The sequence below is a fragment of the Myotis davidii genome, unplaced genomic scaffold (assembly GCF_000327345.1).
Source record: "Myotis davidii unplaced genomic scaffold, ASM32734v1 scaffold404, whole genome shotgun sequence".
NCBI classification, from domain to species: domain Eukaryota; kingdom Metazoa; phylum Chordata; class Mammalia; order Chiroptera; family Vespertilionidae; genus Myotis; species Myotis davidii.
Window position 1 is genome coordinate 527945 of NW_006295824.1, and position 25407 is coordinate 553351.

The following is a 25407-nucleotide window of genomic DNA, read 5'->3' on the forward strand; positions in this document are numbered from 1 at the left end:
CCATGGCCCCTCCCCCTGGCCAGCCCCATGCCCAATCGGCCCCCCCCACCCCAAATGGGGCAGGCCAGCGCCCCCCCAAGTACAGAAATTTTTGTGCACCGGGCCTCTAGTCAATGATGAGAGAGAATCATTGATTGGCTGCCTCCTGTACACTCCCTACTGGAGATGGAGCCCACAACCCAGACATGTGCCTTGACTGAGACTCAAACCTTGACCTCCTGATTCATAGGCTGATGCTCAACCACTGAGCCATGCTGGCTGGGCCCATTGTGTTATTTCAATAGTTATAATAGAGCTTGAGAGTTAAGGCAATAGAGCTTGAGATTGAAGACTGTTACCTCTGGAGGCAGACTACTTGGATAGTCTAACATGTATGACCTTGATGCTTCAATTTACTTATTTAAAAAAAGTTCCCACTTCATATGGTTCTTGTGAGGATTAAATAAGTTACTTTTCATAAGGCTCTTTTGAACAACAATGGGTAGTACAATATAACTGTCACTACCAAGCTTCTTGTAACAACACTTAGCACCCAGCACAAAGCTAAGAGGAAATGACCAAGAAATGGCAGTGCATTGAAACTGTTTAGTTTGCTATGGGAAATAAGCCTAATGGCCATCTGGCAGTTTTATTAATGCCAACTGTATACAGATGTAGAGATGTCACAAGACACAGAAGACAGAAAAAAGAGTTTTAGCAGAAGCAGTAGAGATTAGTCACTATACTAGGATCTGTGGCAATACTATAATAGAAAAGGTACTTTTAGAGAAAAGAGAAAAAGACATGAAGGGCCCAAAACAGAAAATGAAAAAGCAGTAGTGCACCAGTTTTTTCCATTCATCAATATAGGGAATAGGCCGAAACTGGTTTGGCTCAGTGGATAGAGCGTCCGCCTGCGGACTGAAAGGTCCCAGGTTCGATTCCGGTCAAGGGCATGTACCTGTGTTGCAGGCACATCCCCGGTGGGGGATATGCAGGAGGCGGCTGATCGATGTTTCTCTCTCATCGATGTTTCTGACTCTCTATCTCTCTCCCTTCCTCTCTGTAAAAAATCAATAAAATATATATTTTTAAAAAATATAGGGAATAGGCGATAGAGAATCTTCATCGTACAAAGCAGTATATCTCTTGATCTCATTAAACTAAATTCCTTGAAGAGATGTACCATGTCTTCATCATCTCTGCATTACCCATAACACCTAAACATAAGCAGTAAATAATATGCCAAGTTAAATTCAGTAAGTCTTACTGATTCTTAAGAATGGTAACAAGGATAATGTGCCATGATTAATAATTCAAAAGGCCAGAGATATTCCAAAGTTAGGCACTGAAGTAATCATATACATCGGAATAAGAAATATTGGCATCTGCTAAAAACATCCCAAATTCTTACTTGTTGCTCAGACTTGATTTCAGGGATCTTTTCTTCAGGAGTCTTTATTTCAGTATCCTTTAAGTCACTCACAGCACATGCTTCACTCACATCTGTCATTGTACTTAATGTACTGTCAGAAATGCTCACACCATCTTCATTGTAGAGGTGACGGATCACCACAGCTTTCTTCTGCCCAGAGAAAGCTATGTCAGAGCTGCTTCAGTGTTTCCCTCACACACAGCCACTTCGCAAAAGAACATCTTATCTTCCCTCTCAGATTTATAAAAGCTTAAATTACCACATATAATGTGTACATAAAACATTAATTAAGCTATTATTTTATGAGTGGTGATGAAATTGTGGTTATGATATTTTAAAGCATTCTTAAATATTAGAATATTGAAATATTTCTTCAACGATGTCAGCTTTTGTTTCAAACTGTTTCAAATTTTGGAGAAAGATGTTGGGAAAACTGGTTATAATAAAGATGAAACAAGATGAGCAAAGAGTTAATAAATTGCTGAAACTGGGAATGAGTACTTTTGTAAGTATTTGAAAGTTACTTTAAAAACAATTTCATCATAAAATAGGTTACCACATAATTCACGTAAATAATCAAGAACTGACTCTGTGAATAAGATGTCACAATTTATTAAAAATTAAACAAACCATAAAATATCAGACATTTAGCTAATGTTTCAAACTAAATAACAACAAAGGGAAAGTCCTGAGAGTAAGGACTTATTCAGCCACAGATGCTGAACAGATAAGGGCAGGGAAGCTACCTATCAACAAAGAGAAGATATTCAAAACACTACCCCAAACCAGAGTATGGGTTTAGGAACTACCAATCATTGGATTCTTCACAATCCTGATAGAGAAATATGAACACAGATTAATGAAACCACATAACTTATAATGGCATGCTCTATTTATGTTCCCATGTTGTTATAGGAAGACTATATACATAATTAGGAGTAACTATTCATGAGCACATAATATAACCTTCCTAAATCATTGCTATTCTATCTAGGAAACAAGGCAGAAATAAGAATTAGAAATATAAAGAGAAAGCTTGTTCCATTCTATACTTCTACCCTCTTCCTTTGGAATATTCCCCAGATAACATGATATGCATTGCTAACAAATCCTTATGGTATAATACCTAACTAGAATGTTTTAACCAGCTGCTAGCTAGAAAAGTGAGCTTGTACACTGGATTAGTTAGTTAGGTAGCTGTATTTTCCAACCTTTCCTGAAGCCATGAACCTGCCAGTGATATCAACGCCAACAGATTCTGCAGATGACTTCTCGCTGCTTGAACAAGGTTCTGACTTAACAAAATTGACTTTCTTTCTTTGTAGTGAGGAAGTCTAAAAAAAAAAAGTATTAAGATGTAAAAAGGTTTGTGTAAAAACATGATGTACTAGTATATTTAAATTCTATTATCATTTAAACTTTATATATAAAATATGACTGTCAAATAATGAGTCTAAATGCCATATATTTTGAAAACTTAAGAAGTGATGAAAATGTACTGCTTTAACTGTTAGTTTAGGACCAGTAGCTCCAAGTTGCAAATGTGCAAACACAAGTGACTAGTATTTAAAGCAAACACTAGGTATTACAAGGTTACACAAATCTTAAATAATGCAGTAATTATGCTATGTATTAATTTGCTGTCTAGGGTATTGATTTTATACATTGAAATACTCGCCACTCAGCCTAAGTTAAAATCTATAATAAAATTACCTTATCAAGACCACTCAACTCTTTGTGCTTTTTCATCACACAATTCAAAATATCACAAATAATTTGGATTTTCCATTCTGCAAATCCACATTGGAGAAACTGCTTTTTCGTCAAGATTGGTTTATAATTAAATTGATCACGAAGAAGCTATGAAGAGAGAATAGATCAACAAAATACTGGGAACAATCTCTTTCAAAAATCTAAAATAATAAATGGCCACCTGGTTAGGGTAGCCTTTTATTTAAAAGGTATAAAGAGAATTATGACCAGGTAGCAGAGGTATCTAGGTAAAAACAGGTAGTGAGGGATGTACCAAAAATAGATGGCTGTCCAGAGAGACGGAAAAATAAACCCAATGATCCTAATAGGCACTAGAAATACTCCTTAGCTCACTCCATACCAGATAAGTCAGGAAACCATAGTTTTATGTGTTTATACTTCTTCCACTATATGATTTTTTAGACAAGTCAGTAGGCCTCTGAGTTTCAACTTCTCATTTGTAAAATGAGAGAAACAGACCAAACCAGTAATTTCCAAAACCTACTCTTGAACCCTAAGATTTCTTGGAAGTGCCTCTTAGGCTTCCTCTTAGGTTTCCACAGAAGTTTTCTGGGTGAAAGATAAAGAAAGGGACGATTGCCGAAACCGGTTTAGCTCAGTGGATAGAGCGTCGGCCTGCGGACTGAAAGGTCCCAGGTTCGATTCCGGTCAAGGGCATGTACCTGGGTTGCAGGCAGGGACGATTAAACAGAGACTACACATAAAAGCTCCTATTTTATCAAATGCAACTTATTACTTAAAAAAGAAAAAATTTGATTTGATAAATGGGTTTTACCTTTTCTAAAAAAGCTTAAGAAAACTAGAGTACTTGAGCAAAAATTAATGATTATAAGAGGGTTTTTAAAAAACTAAGTATGAGATTAAGTGCATAATACATAATACAAGTGTAAATACTAGGGTAGATATAAGACATGGTCCTAGACGACAAGGCACATAAAATCTCAGTCAAAGCTCTACAAACAACTAAATTAACTCATAATTCTATATATCACAAACTTTACTCAATAAAACCACATTTCTCTCTAAATTCTGCCAGCATACCAAATTTTACTAAAATTTGTTGTAAAAATGGCAAATGATACCAATGACAAACGTTTACCAGTTGTCATATTTAATAGAGTATGAAACATAAAGCAAACTTCAATTATATCTTGATTGCAATACGGATTATATTTAAATGTGGTAAATGCATATGAAAATACTGTCAACTATACATGCTGCATATATTTAAGAAATTATTATAAAAACATTAATATGAAAAAACCACTGATGACTTCTGAAACAATTATTTCATAAACTCGAACATACCTTATAGACGGTATCTATAAAGCGCAAGTCATTCTTCGCTATGAGCTCTACATTGGATTCCATCAGAAGTTCTGCTACATAAGGGGAATATGAGGTAAGAGAATAGCTGATGATGGGCAAAGATGCTGCTAAATCTCCCTTAATCAAACTGTTGGGGGGAAAAAAAGAAAAAGATTTTTAATGAGCATAATTCCACAAAGCTGGAAAATCGGGGCAATATAAGAATTATTGTCAATAATTTATAATAATACTATAGCCATAATAAAGTGATGCACAAGACCCTTCATAGTCTATCCCCAACACTAAATTAGTCTAGCCGAATTACTATGAAATTATATTACTCATTTGCTCAAACAATTATAATAGCTCTTTAATACCAATAGAAAATCTAGTACATTTGGTCTTAATAAAACAAATGTACCATCTTACAGAGCTCAAGTACACTGTATGCTCTTGCAAGCACTTGTTATCTTACCTTACCTCATATGCTTTTTACCACAAACTGCAAAGGTAAAATATTATGAATATGTTAGGTCAGAAAATTAGTCTCAAACTTTGAGAAGCAATCTCATCAAGTACTTATCTAGCCACAATTATGAAGCTAGAAATCAGTTTTAGTTTCAAGAAAGCTGGAAAATTCACAAATATGTTCATATTAAACAACACACTCCTGAAAAATCAGTGGATGAAAGAAAAAAGAGAGATCTCAAAAGAATATAGAGGTAAAGTGAATACAAACACAATCTACCAAAACTTAAGTATAAAATGCAGGAAATGCAATTCTAAGAGGAAAGTTTAAGTTATAGATGAGGAAAACAGGGTTGGGATACTGTCACTAGTCTGATCAGTATCTTCCCCTTGTATTAGGCCCCTTTGAAATCTGTACCTTATTAGTTTATGCTAATTCCTCCAGTCTAGAGAGGTATCCCACTTTTCTCTGCCTATTATTCATCCTCCATAAATCATTTGTTAGACACAGAGCTTTCCATGAAGCCATCCTCAACGTTCCGATCCGTATTTCTCTCCCGCAGAATGATTCCCTGGCTATTCAGTATCTGATGCCTCATTGCCTGTCTTGTACTCTTGCCTAATTGTCTACACATACGAATCTCATTTTCTCCATGTGAAGTAATTTCACAGATTCTCCCACAACAAAGCACAGGAGAGGCAGTTCAATTACTCAGTTATATTTGTTCAATTGAAGTAATAATGCACTTCTGTAAAACATTTGTTTTCCACAAGATTCAAGAGATACATAAATCCCCCCTATTCCCACCCCAATATTTTTAATAAGGCAGAGAGCAAGTATATGATGATAGCATTACAATTTTTCAGGACAAATATAAATTGTTTCTCTTTTATATTTATGGGTACAATAATATTTTACTCATGAGAAAACTGCTCTGGCAACCTTTTTTACCTGTACAACAGTTTAAAAAAGACATACACAAAAAAATGCTTTTGAACAGCAAAATCTGTCCCATTTTATGCATGTTATGAATAGAAGACAGCCAGATCTGCATTTAACATCTCATATAAAACAACCTCAAAAATCCTGGTTATCTATTGTCTAAGAACTTTGATTAGAAACAGTAAGAAGAACAGGTATTATAAACTGGCACACCAAAACAAAAAAACAGCAAATCACAAGAAAAAATTTTAAAATGGGAAAAAGTAGAAAGAATCAAAATACATGTATCTGGGGCTGTGCGTGTATGTGAGGGTGGTAATCTGAAGCAGCAACGAGTAGCATTGCCTATCTCAACAGACCTTGCCAATATTACTATATTATGAAACTAGAGGCCCAGTGCATGAAATCTGTGCACAGGAGGGAGGGGGGGTCCCCTCAGCCCAGCCTGCAACCCCTCCAATCTCGGACCCCTCAGGGGATGTCCGACTGCCAGTCAGGGATCGGATCTAAACTGACAGTCGGACAGCACTCTCACAATCCGGGACCACTGGCTCCTAACTGCTCACCTGCCTGCCTGCCTGATCGCCCCTTACTGCCCCCCCTGCTGCAACCAGTCTGGTCGCCCCACACAGCCTGCTGTTTGGTCATTTGGCCACCCCTCATTAACCCCCCTGCCAGCCTGGTCACCCCACACAGCCTGCTGCTCAGTCATTTGGTTGCACCATGCTGCCCCGCCCTGCTGGCCTGGTGGCCCCATGCAGCCTGCTGCTCAGTCGTTTGGTCGCCCCTCACTGCCCACCCCCGCCAGCCTGGTCACCCACAACTGCCCTCTTTCTAGGCCTGGTTGCCCCATGCAGCCTACTGTTCGGTTGTTTGGTTGCCCCTCACTAACCCCCCAGCCGGCCTAGTCGCCCCATGGAGCCTGTTTGGTCGTCAGTTCGGTTACAACGGTTGCTTAGGCTTTTATTATTGTAGATAATCTAAAAAATGATTGTTTTTAATGACACTCGGGTCAATAAGAAAATCAAATGTTTAAGCAGTGTACTCAGAAGAAAGGAACATAATCAGTATCTTTTAAAATTATTCCCATACAAATGTCTTTAAAATGTTGATGGTAGTCCTAGCAGTTTGGCTCAGTGGATGGAGTGTCGGCCTGCGGACTGAAGGGTCCCAGGTTCAATTCCAGTCAAGGGCATATGCCTGGGTTGGGGGCTTGATCCCCAGTAGGGGCATGCAGGAGCAGCCAATCAATGATTCTCTCTCATCACTGATGTTTCTCTCTCTCCCTTCTTCTCTGAAATTAATAAAAATATATTAAAATAAATTTTAAAAAATGTTGATTAAGGTGGTAAGAAGAAAACATGGCTATTCAAACTGGTTAAGTCCCGGCAAGACCAGACAGTAGAGATTTCCCTCTTTTGATTAACCAACCTATTGTTATATGCTATGGAAACATACTATGGAATATCTTCTGTTTCTCATATATAATACCTGTGACAATAGTCACTAGAGCTCAACTTTCTCCTTGTTCTCCTTACTCTCCTTTCATTTGCAGCCATTTCTTAGTGTTAACTCTCCTTAGTATACATTCAGAACTTCTATTTTTATATATAAAGCCCATTACTCCAGAATTCTACTTAGTAGTTGGTTTAGCCAAGACTCACTCTACCACTTGACAATGTAGCTAATCTGGAGTTGTCCCTTGACACTCATTGAATAAATGTTTAATTAGCTTCTAATATGTGCTAGGCATCATTCTAGACAAGGGGATACTACAATGAACAAAACTAAGTACTAGCCCTGCCTGGTGTAGCTCAGTTGGTAGGGCATTGTCCCATGCACCCAAAGGCTGCCTGTTCAATTAATAGACAGGGCACAAGCCCACACTGCAGGCTCAATACCCAGTAGGGAGTGTGCAAAAAGCACATTCTCGATGTTTTCCTCTCACATTGATGCTTCTCTTTCTCTCTCCCTCCCTTCCTCCCTCTCTCTCTCTCTCTCTCTCTCCCTAAACTCCAACAAAAAGTATTTTCTACAAAAACTAAGTACTAGATATCAACTTACTTCCCAGAAGGGGAAATATCAATGAATATCCCAGGTAAGAATAGATGTATTAGGGCAGTGATGGCGAACCTATGACATGCGTGTCAGAGGTGACACGCAAACCCATTTTTTTTGGTTGAGTTTTCTTTGTTAAAAGGCATTTAAATACATAAAATAAATATCAAAAATATACATCTTTGTTTTACTATGGTTGCAAATATCAAAAAATTTGTATATGTGACACGGCACCAGAGTTAAGTTAGGGTTTTTCAAAATGCTGACATGCCATGCTCAAAAGGTTCGCCATCACTGTATTGGGGATAGAGGGTGACAAGAATACCGTATTAGATTGGCATGAATAGAGAAGAAATGTATGTTGCTTTGCTACAACCTACAAAAGCAAGTCAGTCATATTGGGAAAGTGAAAACTAATGTAAAATGTCCAAATGTGGGGTCTGTTATATGAATTAGCTAATAATCTTCAGGCAAGGTATAAGTGGTCATAAGAAATCTATTAAGTAGAATCTTCCAAATAATAAAGAAATACTATCCAACTAGATGTGAGAGGGTGGTAAGTCGTATAACTAATGAATTCATTACATTTCTACGAGTTTAAAAGTTGTACAGAGACCATACCATATATGAATGTATATTTTGCTGCTACTTCTTTTTTTTTTCAAAAAAATATATTTAAATATATTTTTATTAATTTCAGAAAATTAGGAAGAGGGAGAGAGAGATAGAAAAATCAATGATAAAAGAGAACCATTGACTGGCTGACTCCCGCATGCCCGACTGGAGACTGACCAGAATCGAACCCGGAGCCCTTCAGTCTGCAGGCTGAGGCTCTATCCACCAAACCAAACCAGCTAGGACTCAAAATATATTTTTATTGATTTCAGAGAGGAAGGAAGAGGGAGAGAGAAAAACATCAATGATGAGAGAAAATCATTGATCAGCTAGCTGCCTCCTGCACACCCTGCACTGGGGATAGAGCCTGCACCCCAGGCATATGCCCTTGACCAGAATCAAACCCACAACCCTTCAGTCTGCAGGCCGGCACTCTACTCACTGAGGCAACCCAGCAAAGGCTTTGCTTCTACTTCTAAAAGGTGATTTAAATCTCAAGTTAGACTTTAAAATTCATGCTTAGAAATAAACTCCTGTAATTCCCTGCTTTCTAGAATATTTTAATCATTTCTAGGAAATTTATTAAAGTGCCCAGATAAAATCGGTGTCTTTATTTAGATTCTCCCCCATGTCAATTATATCAAATCATTACCAAGAGACTACAAATACGCTTTATACACTAGCTTACCCTACACAATCCACTTCTTGAGGATAATTTAGTGAGCGAAGCATTTGTTCTAGGTTCCGTAAGCTTCTCTTCAAGTCGCCTGTTGCCATTATTTAACATTACATTCAGCTCCAGATTTTGAAATAATCTAATATTTCACCTAAAAGTAAAAATTTATAAAACAATTAAGTCTGTGTATTTTTGAAGCTTCTCTATTCTATTTTGTTCACATATCCTATTTTGTTCACATCTCCATACTTACCTTGGCTTAGCTATTTCTCCCCTAACTTATCTTCTCTACTGGTCTAGTATTGCCTAGTATTTATCTCATATTCCTGAATATAGGTATGCTTTCCCCCCAATATTTTTTCCTTATAAAAAAAAGTTTGCTTTATATTCACGTTCTTGAAATGTGTCTCAAATATGATACTCTCCCAAATACTTTATTTTGAACAACAAAGTACCATTTGAGAAGACACATCAATCTGAAATAGTCTACATCAGAGACTATTTTGGATGCTTATGAAGGGTACATTAAAAAAAAATCAGTAAAAAATGGAGACAGAATAAGCACAGATTTAGTCATAATTCCCAGAGCTCTGACCTCACCCAGTTGCCAATAAGATGCTTCAGTTAAAAAAACAAGTGATTAAAAACCACATATCCTCACCAGGGCAAAAAGAACTATAGGGATTCCATAACAGAAGAGTTATCAACAAAATTTTGGAATATGGAAAGCAGATGGATGAGTAACAGCCAACCTAGCAGAGCACAGACTGGCCAATCCCATCTATTTAGGAGAAAACCAACAGCAGCAATATAGGTTCAGAAATGAGGGGACCCTTACAGTTCTGCAAGGGGTAAGGCCAAGGAGTACTGAAACAAGGATGATTATATGAAAGTTTATATATAAGTAGCTGCTAAATACTGGTTTTTCACTTCCCTTCCTGTCTCTGACACATAACTTGCTCAACTGGGCAACTAGCTGTCTGTGCCCCTGGGTTTAACTGTCCTCTAGCTTGTTTCATGTTTGTGTGTGTATGTGTGTATGTGTGTATGTGTGTGTGTGTGTGTGTGTACATATATATACATACACATACATACTAGAGGCTTGTTGCACGAAGAGATTCGTGCAATAGGCCTTCCCTTCCCTTGGCTGCTGGCACTGGTTTGCCTCTGGCACCCGGGACCCAAGCCTTCACTCTGGCCGGGTTCCGGCCGGAGGCAGCCCCAGAGCCATCCGGCTTCGCTGCTCTGGCCCCGGGGCTGTCAGGCTTTACTCTGCCACTTGGAGCCTAAGTATGCAAATTAACTGCTATCTTTGTTGGGTTAATTTGTATACTCTCCTGATTGGCTGGTTAGTGTAGTGAAGGTACAGTCAATTTACATGTTTATCTATTATTAGGTAAGATACACACACACACACACACATATATACACATACACATATATGTGTGTGTGTGTGTGTATCTTACCTAATGTGTATATATATGTGTGTGTGTGTGTGTGTGTGTGTGTGTATGTGAATTAATTCTGATACTTGAATTAAACAATTAAGTAAGTGGATGATTGAATAGTAGCAGCTACGCTTTCTCAATGCTGGAGTGAGAATTTACTGATAAGCAAGGGGAGGAGACAAGAATAAGCCATGCCTAATGGATTAGTTAGAGACATTAGTATGAATTTATGTTTAGCTTAATATAGATACAGATAGTTGCATATTGAAATATTTATAGATATGTAGATATAGACAGCTTAGTATATGCACATCTATTTCCACTCTCTGCCAGCTGAAAGTGACTAAAAGCAATGACACCCCAGTAGCAAAGAGCACACATGGCATCCAGATCTTGGTGTGTAATGCTATTCTCCAATAAAAGAAAGCTGGGCTCCCTGGAGAAAAGACCAATTGTAGAACTGGGGCAGGAAATATGCAAAATGAACCTGAAGCATTATGTAGTTCCAGAAAGTAAAAACTACACACAAAACAAACAAACCAATCCAACATTGATGGGGGTACATCAAAAGGGCACAGGAGCCAAATGAAATAGCTCCCAATGTTCAAAGTTAACACACTTTGAACAATGAAATTAATAAAGTAGTATGAAATTATTATCTAATAAAAGACAAAAATGCTAATTGACTGTACCTTCGCTATGCCCACAGGCCAATCAGAAGAGTATGCAAATTAACCCAACAAAGATGGCAGTTAATTTGCATACACAGGCACCCAGCGAAGACTGAAGACAGTGTAGAAGGAAGCCAAGCACTGCAGAAGGGAGCCAAGCGGCGGAGAAGGGAATGGATCGGAGATAGCAGAGACGAGGGCGGAGCTGAGGCAGCGGACACGGGAGGGAGCCGAGGCGGCAGAGAAGGGAGTGAAGCCCGCCTCGGTGGACTTTGCTCCCTTCTCTGCTTTGCTCCAGTCTCAGGAAGCCCTATTCTTGCAGGAATCTTCCTGAAAAAGGCCTCTAGTCCAAGGTATTAAAAAAAAAAATCAATCAGTATAATTCAATACATTAACAAATAAAGGAAAAATCTTATAATTTTAATACATGCACAACAGGCATTTGCTAAAATTCAACACCCATTTATTTCATAATTCTTATGACATTAGAAATAGAACTAACTGCATTTGATAAAGATCATCTACAGAAATCTCTTGTAAACATCATACATCAAAATAGTGAAATACTGAAAACTTGCTTCCTGAGATTGGGAATGAGGCAAGCTTACCTTACCTCATCATTTCTATTCAACATTGTACTAAAGGTGGTAGACAGTACAAAAGTGCAAGAAAAAGAAGTAAAAGGAATGAAGACTGAAAAGGAAGAAATAAAAATGTCACTCTTCACAGACCACATAACTGTATATGAAAAAAAATAAAAAGAAATAAGTGAATTTAACAAGGTTGCTGGATAGAAGGCCAATTGTATTTCCCTGTATTCCCCAAATAATTAAGAGATGTTTGAAAATTATGTATGTATAAATAACTCACTATAGCCTCAATAAATAATCATAAACATGTGAATAAATCTGGAAAATATATGTAAGACCTCAAAACAAATAAGTCATAGAACTCTAGTGAGATATATTAAAGTAGCCCTAAATAGAAGAGATATACACATTGGTCAAGGATTGGAAGACTCGGCCTTAATTGGATTGGCTCAGTGGTTAGAGCATCGGCTTGCAGACAGAAGAGTCCCAGGTTCGATTCTGGTCAAGGGCATGTACCTTGGTTGAGGGCACATCCCCAGTGGGGACTTTGCAGGAGGCAGCTGATCGATGTTTCTCTCTCATCGATGTTTCTAACTCTCTATCTCTCTCCCTTCCTCTCTGTAAAAATCAATAAAATATATTTAAAAAAAAAAAAGGATTGGAAGACTCAATATATATTGATCCATAGATTTAATGCATTCCCGCACCCTCCCCCCAAAAAATACCTGCAGTTTTTCATTAGTGGACATTATTCATAGATCTAAAATATATATAGCAATGCAAAAGAAAAGAATAACTATCAAGTTAAATTTGGAAGACTTAATGACTAGATATCAAGATTCAGTATAAAGTGAAATTTGGAATAAGTGAAAAGATGTACAAATAGAACAATGGAACAGAATACAGTCCAGAAACCGACCACTGACACTAAATTTATGACAAACTTGATGCTGAGTAGCCCTGGAGAAAGGATGGTCTTTACCCATAAATGATACTTTGTCAACTGAATATCCAGATGGAATAAATAAAACTTGAACCCCTGATGTAAAGGGTACCTCACATCCTTCACAAATTAATTTCAGGTTTGTTGAAAATCTAAATATAAAATATAAGATGACCACATTTTCTGGAGATCACAGAAGAGAATAATCTTTATGAACTTCAGGTGCAGAAGAATTTCTTACCTTATGATAAAATGAAACACATTAAAATTAGTAACTTCTGTTCATCAAAAGACACCTTTAAAAGAGTAGAAAGACAAGCCATTGAGTGGGAGATGATGCTATCATATATGTAACCAACAAAAAGAATCATGTCTAGAATATGTAAAGAAATTCCTACAAAATAATAAGAAAAAAATGGTAACTCAATAGAAAAATAGGAAAGAGACCTGGTCAGGAATTTGACAGAAGGGTGAACATGTGAAAGGATACTCAATCAAATTAATTATTAAGAAATTACAAAGTAAATAAAGAAATCTGAAATCTACAGAATTCTGTGCAAGAGTTTATTAGTACTACTTGGCAATATCTGCTAAAGATGGTATACATAAGGCCTATGAGACAGAAATACTAATTCAAAAAATTTACATAACAGAATATGGAACACATGCACTATATGTTTGTGCAGCAAAATGAAAAATATTTTTTTAAATATATTTTTGATTTTCTACAGAGAGGAAGGGAGAGAGATAGAGAGTTAGAAACATCAATGAGAGAGAAACATTGATCAGCTGCCTCCTGCACACTCCCCACTGGGGATGTGCCTGCAACCAAGGTACATGCCCTTGACTGGAACCGAACCTGGGACCCTTGAGTCCGCAAGCCGACACTCTATCCACAGAGCCAAACCGGTTAGGGCCACATGAAAAATATTTGACATTTTATATAAAATGGTTCACTTTTTAAAAACCCCAAAGAAATAATACCATAGGATTATATTTTTAAATGACTGATGTGGTAGGGCTTTTGTTAGATTCTCCAAAGAAAAGGTTATTCCCTAAGGAGGTCATAAAATAAATAAATACATTTTTATAAATAGTTAAGAACCTTTGCTAGAAAGAGATGAAAGAGATATATAAGTCTAGTCAACCAGTAAGGCAAAACACAATAACACTTAAAAATATCTACTTGTAACTGTACATGGACACTTCATAGAAGGAAAATCTATATAAAAGTCTAAGTGACCGAATGACCAAACCACCGGTTGACTGGCTGCTATGACGCGCACTGACCAGAAGGGTGCAGATGCTAAATTCAGGAGCTGCCCCCTGGTGGTCAGTGTGCTCCCACAGCCAACCTCCCGTGGTCCCTCCCCCTGGCCAGCTGGCCCTAATGGCCCAGATCCGGCAGCAGGACAACCTTCCCCAGCCCCTCCCCACAGCCAGACAAACCTTCTGTGGCCCTGATCATCCTGACCGCTGGCCAAGCCAACGGACCCCACCTGTGTATGAATTCGTGCACTGGGCCTCTAGTAACATATAACAATACCTTGAGTAATGAATCTTCGGGAATGAAGCTTCTTTAAAGTGAAGCCATTGACATTAAAATTAAAACAGAACAATTCATAAATCAGGGGAAGTAGAGTTAGCATGATCTTTCCCCCAGTCAACCTCCCAGCAGTTACCCAGGATACAAATCATCTCTCTACACACCTTCTAACTAGAGGCAATAAGGCTAACAATGTGCAAAATCCTAAATTTAGTAAGCTTTCTAGTTTAAGCTCCTAGGCATCCCATTCTGAACCTTTTCTCTGTTTTAGGAACACAGTATCTTCCTGATCCAAGTCTCCTCTCCTTTATCAATATGGTAAAGAATAGGTTATTGACTATATTTTTATACACTCATGCGAGTGTTTTAGTCACTATTTTTCAGCCAATCAATTACTTCAACTAAGCATTTACATTTTTAGGCAGGAGGAATTTCGGGTACTGTCAAATGGGAGATAACTAGAAAAGAAAGGAAGTACTCCTCAAATCACATTGTACAAAATACTGGCCGAAAAGGCAAATCTTTTTTAACATCGTTTAGGATGATTCGGGATCAACAGATATATGGAAGAAGAGAGATGACTTCTCATGAACACAACCAGCCTTTACTTTCCAGGAAAAGATGAGGTGGGAACTAAGCTGGCTGTAATTATCATTGGCCATTATAGAAGGTCTGAGGTTAAGTTCCAGACACATCTATTTTAACACAATTCTTCTTGGAGCACCTTTTCCCCTCAGACATTCCATAACTTTAATATACATTGTATTTCTTCCCACAGACTTCCTTTAATCCTGCATATTCCATCTTTCTAGTACAGGTCATTTCATTTCATTTAACACTTTATGGTATCTATTCCATCTTTCCTTTCTCTGTAGTTCTGGAACATATATCAATGTCTCATTATTTCTACCTCTGGTAATGGAATTTCTGACCACAAAGTATGTCCCTGGAACACATCATCTTCAGTACCAGCGGAATCAATATTTTGAAGAAGAGTAAGATACAAGTACAGCTTGGATCTGTAGGTGAAGGAGATACGTGATAAGAATAGAAAAAAAAAATAAAGGGATACAAAACGTGAAATCATAGAAAAATTATAGTTACTGCTCTATAGTTTCATGAAAGGCTTTACTGAGTCTACTACAAGATTAAAAATTAAGATATTAAAAAAGTCAATCTCGAACTTATGCACATTTTAACATAATACTTTCAGAGACAAAAAATAACTTTAAAAAAATAACATTTACACTTTATAACCCGTATCAAAGGAAAGTAAAAGAAGAAGATATTACTCAGCTTGTAGCATGGATCCAACCATTACGATGGTCTCAATATTGCTTCCTGGCTTCCTCCAGAGAGCTCTCTCCGCAAGTCAGTTCTGCCAATCGAACCCCATTTTCAATCGAGCGAGAGATCATGGCTGTTGGGGGTCATGCAAGGATGCCTCCCAATGGAATGCCATTAAACTCAGAGGGATTTTTGATCAAAATGAAGCAACTACACTGACGACAGCGATTGCGGTTGATGACTTAAGTTTGTGACATTGCTCATAATGCTAGATATTATCTAAAAACCGTGTATCAAAAATAGAGGAGTAGAAAGAGGAAAAGTTTAAGTTTATAAAACTTTTCACAAAAAAATATTAGGGAAACACTGTTCTAAGAGAGACGGAGAAAGGGCTGGGAGAGAAAACATTGAGAAAATGGGGGGGGGGGTGTGGAACAAGGGAAGTAAGGGACAAGTATAGACAGAGTTCAGACTGTCGTGTTCACATATAAAACTGTTGAAAGGTTTGGACAACTTTAGAAAAACAGGTTAACACAGACCTAATTCCAGAATCAAAACGTCAAGATTGATTTTTTGTTTCATAGCGAGGGAAAAATCAATAGTCTCCTAGGAACATGGAAACATATTGAAACCCCAGGGACATGCCAGCAAGGAACACATGCACTACTTTTCATCTCTCTTCCTTCCAGTCAATAATATTTCCGAGGAGCTCAGCTCAGAGGCTGCAACAGGAGGGAGAGGTCTATCCCTTCGCTACCGTAAATCACAACCGAATCCCAGAGGATGCGCTGCCACGGTTCTTCGCTGTCACGAAGGGACGTGAGCAGTTGGGTATACTACAGGCAAGGCACGTCTAGGGGCCCTCCTCCCGCCACGAGATTTAAAAGGACGAAAAGACAGACCTGGTCATCGCTCACACTCGGGGCCTCGGCCCCGGCATCAGAGAGAGGAGAACTCAGCCCAGTCTAAGGGGCTGCCTCGCCAGCTCCTCGAGGCTCCCCCAGCAGCCGCGGAGCCAAGAAGCGGACTCCGAAAGGGAGGGGTGTGGAGGGGTTCCTATGCAACCAGCCCAGCCGCCAGCAACAAATACGGGCAGCCGCACCCTCGCGCGGGGCGCGTTTCTCGCGCCGACCGTTTGTATCTGCAACAGCGGGTCAGAGCCCGCCACGCAGCGCGGCCCGACCTTCGGAGCGGCAGGCTTCCCACGCTCCACGATTCCTCGCCGCAGATTCCACACCACGTTCGTCCAGATCCCCGAGGACGCTGACTCTGCTGAGGGCCTTGTCCACAGCCAGTCCGATCCCAGCTTTCAGAGGAGAAACTGTCCCCAGTTTTGATGCTCGGAGTGGTTCGGGAGGCGAAGTGAGAAACAGGGAATCTGTAACGAATCGTCCACAACGGAGATAAAAATGCTTTTGCTTTAAGCCTCAGACCTCACACGTCACTTCCGGCAACAATAGGAAACGTCAAACCTCGGGCTGTCGGCAGCCCTCGCTGCTGCAGCCGGAGGTGCGCTCCGTTTGGAGGAAGCCGGGGCTGTTTCTGGGGATCTCGCCGCCCTCACCCTCACCGGCGTGAACCAGGAACGTCTGAACCGGCTTCTCCAATGGCCTGGGCACCAGTTCCCGGCTGAGCTCTTTTCTGTTCGGCTAAAAGCCCCCGTCAAGAGGCCGAGTCGTCGCGGCGGCGGTGGGGATCGCAGGTCGCTCAGGTACCAGCGTCAGCCTAGATATTTCAGGGCTCCTGCTTCTTTTCCCCTCCACTCCCTCCACTTTTCTCCTCGGAAATGAAGATAACTGGTGCTCGCTAGTTAGTAGAAACTTGCCAACCAGCAAGACTTTGGGACCAATGACAGTGCAAAGCTTCTTGAGTGACAGCGGTGACGGCTTATTAAAGTGGGGAATAAGGCGGTGTCAGCAGGCGGGAATAGGTGTTCTTGGGGTTTTCTAGGCCATTAAGGTCAGCCTGGGACCCGACGTAGTGACCCAACTTCATCCTGAAATAAAGCCGAGAAGAGGCGATGATTGTCCTTTTCTAACCCAAGTGTTGTTGCTTTTCGAGCAAAGTAGGTTTTGTTTCCGTTGTGTGTGTGTTTTTTTTGTTGTTGTGGCTTTTCTTTTTTTTCTTTTTTTGATGCATAAGCACAGTTTTCGGTTCTTTACATACTTTTCAGTAATATGAATGCAAACACAGTTAAAGTCACGATAGATTGCCAGTTGCCTCAGTTATCAAATTTTGGTTATAAATTTGAAAGCTTCTTCGTTTGCCCTCTTTTGTTTGATTCTCTGTGATTGGGCTTTAGTTTCTTATATGGTGGATGCTCAATGACATATTATTAATTGGATGGAGTAGCATAAATGATTCCTAATCCTCAGCCATTGAAGGTTTTCGTTGTTTTATTTTTAGGTTCTGTTTAGGTTTAGTAATTTAGTAATTGTGCTTGTTTTAACCAGTGGAATTTAGATTTTAAAGGATCCCAGGTGTTTCTGTCTAAATCAGTATATCATGATGTTTACTACTGCAAGGTAGAGCTAATTTATGTTTTCCATTTCAGTTTTTTTCTTCTCCCTCTTTTAATGTTTGGCGTTTGGTAACCTTATTTCTGAGGTAGAAGCCCCCTAATCCCCCCGCCTAAGGAAATGGTTTGCAAAATTGAGGAGAATGAAGAATACAGGGTTTTTTCTATTTTTTCAGGTTGAGTAGGAAACTTCCCGTCTTTATCCAGTTAACTTGACAGTTTGTCTGATTAGATCCTTCCTTAGTTACCCCTTGCTGAGTAACAAATTGCCCCCAAATTTAGCTGCTTGAAATAGCAAGGATTTATTATATCAAAGTTTCTGTGGGTCAGAAATTCATGAAACGCTCAGCAGAGCACCTCTGACTCATGGTCTTTCATGCAGTTGTGGTCAAGCTGTACACGGGGGCTGAGATGTCACCTGGAGATGCCACTGACGGGGAGAAGGATCCACTTCCCAGGGCTCTCGCCTTGTATTGGCAGGCCTGGCTTTCCACCACAGGGGCTTCCCCACAGGGCTGCCTGGCAACATAGCAGCTGGCTTCAATCTAACGGAGTCCCAAAGGCTCTCTATAGTCTTTTATAACCTGATCTCAGAAGTTTACCCCATCACTACTGCCATGGTGTTTGTTGGAAGTGAGTAAATAATCCAACCCAAAATCTATCTGGAGAGGATTACACAAGGGCTTAAGTCCCAGGATGCAAGGATCTTTGGGGGCCATCTTAGAGGCTGTCTAACAGATACCCTGCCTGATAAATTTTAGGAGGTAATAGGAATAACTGAGTAGAAATGCAGTCAGACAAGGAGGAATGTCAGATTGTAAAGAAATAAACAAACTTACACAAGCCTTATCTCTCATGGAAAAGTGTTTTGGTGTGTGTGTTTTTGTTTTTGTTTTGTTGTTGTTGTTTTTTTGTCTCCTTTCCCCCCCCTACTAATTATTTGAAGAGAGGCTCATTATTTTGCTTGGGAAACTGCCAGAGGGATGATGTGTGTCTGAGGAATGCTTGTGTTTTTTAAGGTCTCCGTGAGCAGAGCATGTCACAGCTGGAGATTGTGTATTCCTTACTCATTGCCATTTTATATGGCTGAAATTGTATCCAAACAAACATGAGCAACGTTAGCTTTTAAGGAGGAAAGACAAGGTAGAGGGAAGCCTTCCTGTGTAGAAAGCAGGCACATCAGTGGCAGTCTTTATGGTGGTGTGAGAGCAAAAAGGGATGGGGGAGAGGTATGTCCTGGAGTGGAACTGTATCCTGTATGCCTGTTTTTAAGCATTATTAGGTGGCAGGTACCACCTTTTCCAGCATTACCTGGATGTACCTTACCAGCATGGCTTTTGTCAGGGAACCATATAAGTTTATCAGAAATTAAAGGTATAGGCCAGGTTTTCTTGTGACACGGTTTTGGCTGTGACCCACTGTAAAAATGTCTATGCGTCTTCCAAGTTTGAAAGATGTTGTAAATCCTTATCTGTAAGTAAAGCATTGAGTTTATCTCTTATCCCTCTGGGGCTTAATACCAGCCTGATGGTGTCAATTCTCAGATTGTAAATTTGGCTTTTCAATTGGGGCTCCCTATCAGGTTAACATACTTCACTTATAGGAGTTTGGGGCCCTTAGATGGCTGCAAAATTTTAAACAGATGCTTACAAAAGTAACACAGTTGATGTACTTTCACCCATACAATATCTTAAGGTAATAACTTCTAGATAAGCTAAAACATGAATTGTAATTTATTATGTATGATCAGTTTAATAGGGAATGTTTTGTGTGTGTGTTGTGCTTTGTGTAAACTAAAACATTGAATTGCCAAGAGATGACCTTTTTTTATCATAGTACATTGAAATTAGTCATTCAGATTTATGATTTTATAGTTCACTGATGAGCCAACTGCTTTGTACACTATGTTTTTCTATATCTTCATTCAAATTTGGAAACAGACTAATGCTTTGGTTGGCCTATAATAATGCATCAAAATAATTAATATTGACAAGACACTGGGGAGTAGGGGAGGCTGGGGGAAAGTCAAGGGGGGGGCAAAAGGAGACATATGTAATACTCTTTGTAATACTTTAAGCAATAAAAAATTTTTAAAAAATTAATATTGAAAGTTTGTGAAATATACATCTAACCCATGATACTTTTTCATTGAAGTATTTTACTTAAAATTTTAAAACAACTTTTATATCATACATCTACTTCTAAAAATTTATGTTCCCCATTTCTTTATTTTTTCTCATTATTTTGTTATTCTGACAAATTTATTGACATAGATTCCACACTAAAACTAAAATGTCCTAACTTGAGTAAGATTACATCATATTTGGGGCAAATACTTTTATGATATACAGATGAGAAAATATATTTGTGGTTTCAAATTTAAGCAGCAGATTTAGGGAGTTTAGCTCTGTAATCAGCAGTTTGCATATTCTTCAAGAATAGGTCGCACAGGATTTCATAAACTGATTGAAAGAAGGAGCAAGATTTTAGCAAATGAGTCATGCTTGGAGAACAAGCCCCTGGGCTCTTGCTGAATAGTGATTTGTAGAAGTCATGAACATGGAAAAGAGAGATGGGAAGGGCAGATGTTAAATACACTCAAACACACATATATGCATCTGTCTCCATCACCTCTGCATTTTACCTTCTAAAACAATGTTTTCTCATTTTATTTTTATAGAATCATAGAATTTTATAGCTAAAAGAGACCTTAGGGATCACCAAGTTCAAAACCCTTGTAGTACAGGTGAGGAAACTGAGACTTTGAAATTTAAGTGACTTTCTCAGTACTCACAACTAGTTAAAGAAGGAGCCTGAATCAAAACCATGTTTTGTGTTGGAATCTTTATTATTAGATGTTTCTCATCTCATTTCTGATTTTCCTCCTATTTGGGGCTTCCTTTGATATTTATTTTATTTAATATATTGTTTGGTTTGTATAAAAGTAATTCAGTAAGAGTTATAGTCTTTGTTTTGTATTTAATTCCACAACTCTCATAGGAATGGCCATTGTGGTTGGTGAGCATGGAGTGTGGTATGTCCTGAGGAGGTGAGTTGGGATATACAGCTGCTGATTATAATTGGGTTGAGTAAATAGTGTAGTCAAGGAAGAACCAGTGTAATTAAAAATAATGCTGGTGAGAAGTATGATAAATTTATTTAAAAGTTAAAACAGACAGTGGAACATTTTTTGGGGAAAAAAAGCTGAAGAAATTAAATAGGCACGCAGTTCTCAGCTTTTGGGTTACGTTTAAATGACACATCTTAATTTTTACATTTGTTTAGATGCCATTTGGTAACACTCATTATAGAATCAAATTAAAGAACAGGAAAAAACCTCCAGAAAACAAAGTAATATTGTAAATCTTTGTGAATTAAAACAAGTACAACTGGTATGCCTTTTAGGAACAAAAACTGCTCTTGCAGGACCAGATCTTTAAATTTAATGACTGGGTTTTTTTATGTGTTTAATGTACCCTGTGACCTCTTAGTACTTAGCTATTTCCCTTTTCTCCTTAGAAAGACCTCCTTGTGGACGGACCCTTCCTTCATTTCTCTACAGTTGTTGCCTTTCAATTTTAGAGGTGTGATTGGTTATCAGGTTTTTTCTTTCCTTTCCTTTTTTTTTTTTTTTTTTTAATTCTCTACTCAGACTTTTCTAAACTACTTTGGTGGTCTGTTCTTTTGGAAGTAGGGAAGTAAATGCTGGGCTGCCAAATTGATTCTAAATGTCACATAGAAAATACTTTCTCACAGAATCTCCTATGTTCCTATGCCATTGAGTAATATCATAATATCACTTAAAGATTTTTAAAAATGAAAGTGTAGTTGTTACTTCTTTCTACTAGGAAAAAAATGAAAATTGTCAAAAAGATACAAATAAGTGAACATCCTTGATCTTTAAATGTTAATATAAATTGCATTTGAGAGATAACTCTTTTGGTACATATTTTAGATCTCTATCTCTGAGGTAGGAAATTTCTTATTTATAAATTCCACTATGTAGACACTTAAGAAATATCAAGGAAAACTAACCATTTATAATGAGTATTTAAATGAGATTTTTCATGTCAATCATTGCAAACCAGTAATTTAACATTGTTTGCTCAGGAAGAGACGGAATCATTTTGCTTCAAACAAGAGTATTTAAAGCAGAATGCTTTTTTAAGACCTTCAGCCTCTTTATACTTTTCCCATCTGCCATTGTGTATTCTCTACCTGCATAGGGTATAAACCATTCTTTATTACTTATAGTTGTCTCCACAGCATGTGCCATTTGAATGCTTAGTGTCATGGACTTAATAAAAGCCTTAGTACAGTTAGCCTTTTCTTATAGAAGAGTGCTTTATTTGATGTCTGCCACAAGGACATGTTTTGACTAAAGCTGCTTAATATTTTAAAGACAGGCTTTATATTAGATATTCCAACCGCTATTAATAAATAATTTCTATCTTATTCTTTTGTAGATGCTCTGCCCTTTTGAAAAAAGGCGCAACGCATTACAAATGCAGTCAGTCCAAAACACCATCCCTTTTAGAAATACAGCCATCTACTGGAAGTCAATAGAAAAGTGTTATTGTTCTTAAAAACTAACTGATATAGTTGTTGGTAATTAATCTAATGTATACTGTCTTCCTTTATGCTGTGGAAGTTCCTTTATGCTGTTTGCAACAAATTCGTTTAGATTAGACTAAAACTTTTTTTAAAAAGAGAAAACTACATCCAAAATCGTGTCCAAAAAATAGGTATAGCTTTTTCTCAGATGTTTGCATTAGGAAAAAAGAAAGTGAGGTAGGATCTACATACAGCTTTCCCAATTAAAAGAGGCTTTTATAGATGGTATGTTAGTTAAGGCTCATTAGCAACCCTATAAAATAGATAGGAGTGAATTCCCCTCTTTTATGGGAAATAGAAGCTCAGAAATCTTGTTTGAAGTATTTACAGTCACACACTATATAGCATAATTGGAGCTCCAATTTTAAATTCGCCCTCCAGAGTAACAGTATCAAGAACACTTCTAACCATTTCTCTATCAGACATTAACATATCAATAGCGATTAAATATGTTAGTACTTAACACCAAAAAATGCTATCTTTGTTATCACTGACCTTATTTGCTAAACTTTGTATTTATATATCAATCTATGCAAAGTTACCTTGTACTTTATATATTCATTAGTTGTTATTTTCTTCTCCTACCAAAGGTAAATGGAATCTCTCCAAATTTCACAAATCCTAAATTAATGAAATTTAGAACCAGGATATGACTACTCAGGTAATTGAGTCCAAAATAATCAAGTGTACTCTGAAATGGAAAAAAACAAAATAAGTGTTATTAAAAGGGCATGAAGGGTGGCTACAAAACTACCATTATTGTAAACTATCTACTGTGGGTAGGTTCTCTAAGTATCCATTGGGTCAGAATTATCCATTATTTTACTGATGTGGCAAATGAGGACCACAAACTACAGGCTCATCGGATTCTATGTTGGAGTTTGAACCAGACTTGTTTTCACATCAAAGCCTCTGCTTTCCACAAGAACAGTAGCCTGAAAGAGAAGCACAGCTGGGAAAGAATGGAGCTAATAAGCAGTGACAGAGGTAAAAGATGCGAGCCAGTGATGAAGAAACAGATGGTAGGTTGCCTTTGCCATCTGTGGCCTCTAACAACTCGGGGCATGTGGTTTGGTGGTTAAGAATAAAAGCTTTTGGACATTCATATTCCGTATTTAAGAAAGTTTCTTGGTAGCCCTTAGCAGCGGTTCTCAACCTGTGGGTCGCGACCCCTTTGGCAGTCAAAGGACCCTTTCACAGGGGTCACCTAAGACCATCCTGCATATCAGATATTTACATTACCATTCATAACAGTAGCAACATTACAGTTATGAAGTAGCAACGAAAATAATTTTATGGTTGGATCACAACATGAGGAACTGTATTTAAAAGGACCAGAAGCTTGAGAACCACTGCCTTAGGGGATGAAGGGGTGGGGGATCCCAAGTGGATTGCAAAGGGGAAAGTTGGGAGAAAGATGTACCTTTCTACCATATTCCTATATAGCAGAGTTTCAGTGGATTCCTACTCTACTCAAACTCTCAAAATATGTCATATGTAAAGTATATGATTTTATAACTATGTCTATTAGATTAAGATTAAATTTAATTTTGATTGAAGAGTCACTGGGTGAAATCAGGAAAAATAAACCAGGCGATTGTTATGTATCTCAGCTGCACTTTAAGGATTGAACATTGGATCTTTAAGACAATAAAAAGTTGATCTATAGATGTATGCATCTGCATAGGGTTGCCTTTGCTCTGGTCTGATAGCCATTATGTTGGGCCACTTGTAAATGCGAGTAGGAGAGGAGGGGAGCCTTTTCTCTATGGTCATTCAATTTCTTTAGTGAAACTGCCTCTTCATTTTACTTAGGTAAGAAAAGGGGTTGAAATAGATGTGTAAGCATTCTAGACACATGATGTATATGTGTTGGTGGCTAAATTGTGGTCTATTGTTCCATGTGCGCACATTTAATTCTCACAAAAAATTGTAAAGGGGAATTTTTTTTTTCATTATTGTGTAAGTAAGGTAACAGTGACCCAGAGATGTTAATCCTGTTTTTTTGTTCCTCATTTTGCTCTGAATTACTACCATCTTTATACTATGTTTTAGATCCCTAAAAGCCTCTTGAGGGTTCTGTCATGTACTTTTCTCTCTGCTCTTCCAGACTTTTCTCCGCCTTCCTCTTCATGGGTTCATTAGTAAGCACTCCCCTTCCACTCTCACGTTACAGAAATCTGTTGAAATTTCATGTCCACTTAACATCCTGTTTTCCTTTCTCTCACAGGTTTAGTTTTTACAATTTTTATTCCTTTTCTCTCATTTTAATAGAAGGGAAAAGTGATAATTATATATGCTCAATCTTACATCTTTTTAAAAAATACATGTATTTTTATTGATTTCAGAGAGGAAGGGAGAGGGAGAGAGAGAGATAGAAATATCAGTGATGAGAGAGAATCATTGATCAGCTGCCTCCTGCACATCCCCTACTGGGGATTGAGACCACAACTCGGGTATGTGTCCTTGACCGGAATCAAACCCAGGACCCTTTAGTCTGCAGACTGATGCTGTATCCACTAAGCCAAACTAGCT

At 38.2% G+C, this 25407-nt stretch overlaps 2 protein-coding genes across 6 annotated transcripts in view; one reads left to right on the plus strand and one right to left on the minus strand.

Annotated features, from left to right (window-relative positions):
• The window catches only part of CEP44 (centrosomal protein 44kDa), a 23333-nt gene extending 6212 nt beyond the window's left edge, over window positions 1–17121 (minus strand). The window contains exons 1-7 of one of the 4 annotated variants that reach the window (XM_006770733.2): window positions 16643–17120; window positions 15364–15472; window positions 9268–9406; window positions 4496–4643; window positions 3128–3274; window positions 2626–2748; window positions 1394–1564 (exon numbers count right to left, since the gene is read on the minus strand). In XM_006770733.2, the coding sequence (XP_006770796.1) occupies window positions 1394–1564; window positions 2626–2748; window positions 3128–3274; window positions 4496–4643; window positions 9268–9356 (678 nt within the window). In that variant the 5' untranslated portion in view covers window positions 9357–9406; window positions 15364–15472; window positions 16643–17120. Of the gene's footprint in view, window positions 1–1393; window positions 1565–2625; window positions 2749–3127; window positions 3275–4495; window positions 4644–9267; window positions 9407–15363; window positions 15473–16642 lie in introns of all 4 variants that reach the window. The other 3 variants (XM_006770736.2, XM_006770732.2, XM_006770737.2) reach the window with 3 other exon arrangements.
• A 276-nt stretch (window positions 17122–17397) lies between these two features.
• FBXO8 (F-box protein 8) overlaps window positions 17398–25407 on the plus strand; it is a 40003-nt gene continuing 31993 nt past the window's right edge. The window contains exon 1 of one of the 2 annotated variants that reach the window (XM_006770731.2): window positions 17398–17451. The gene's annotated coding sequence lies outside the window, so the exon portion shown is untranslated. Of the gene's footprint in view, window positions 17452–17525; window positions 17806–25407 lie in introns of those variants that run through there. The other variant, XM_015568458.1, reaches the window with a different exon arrangement.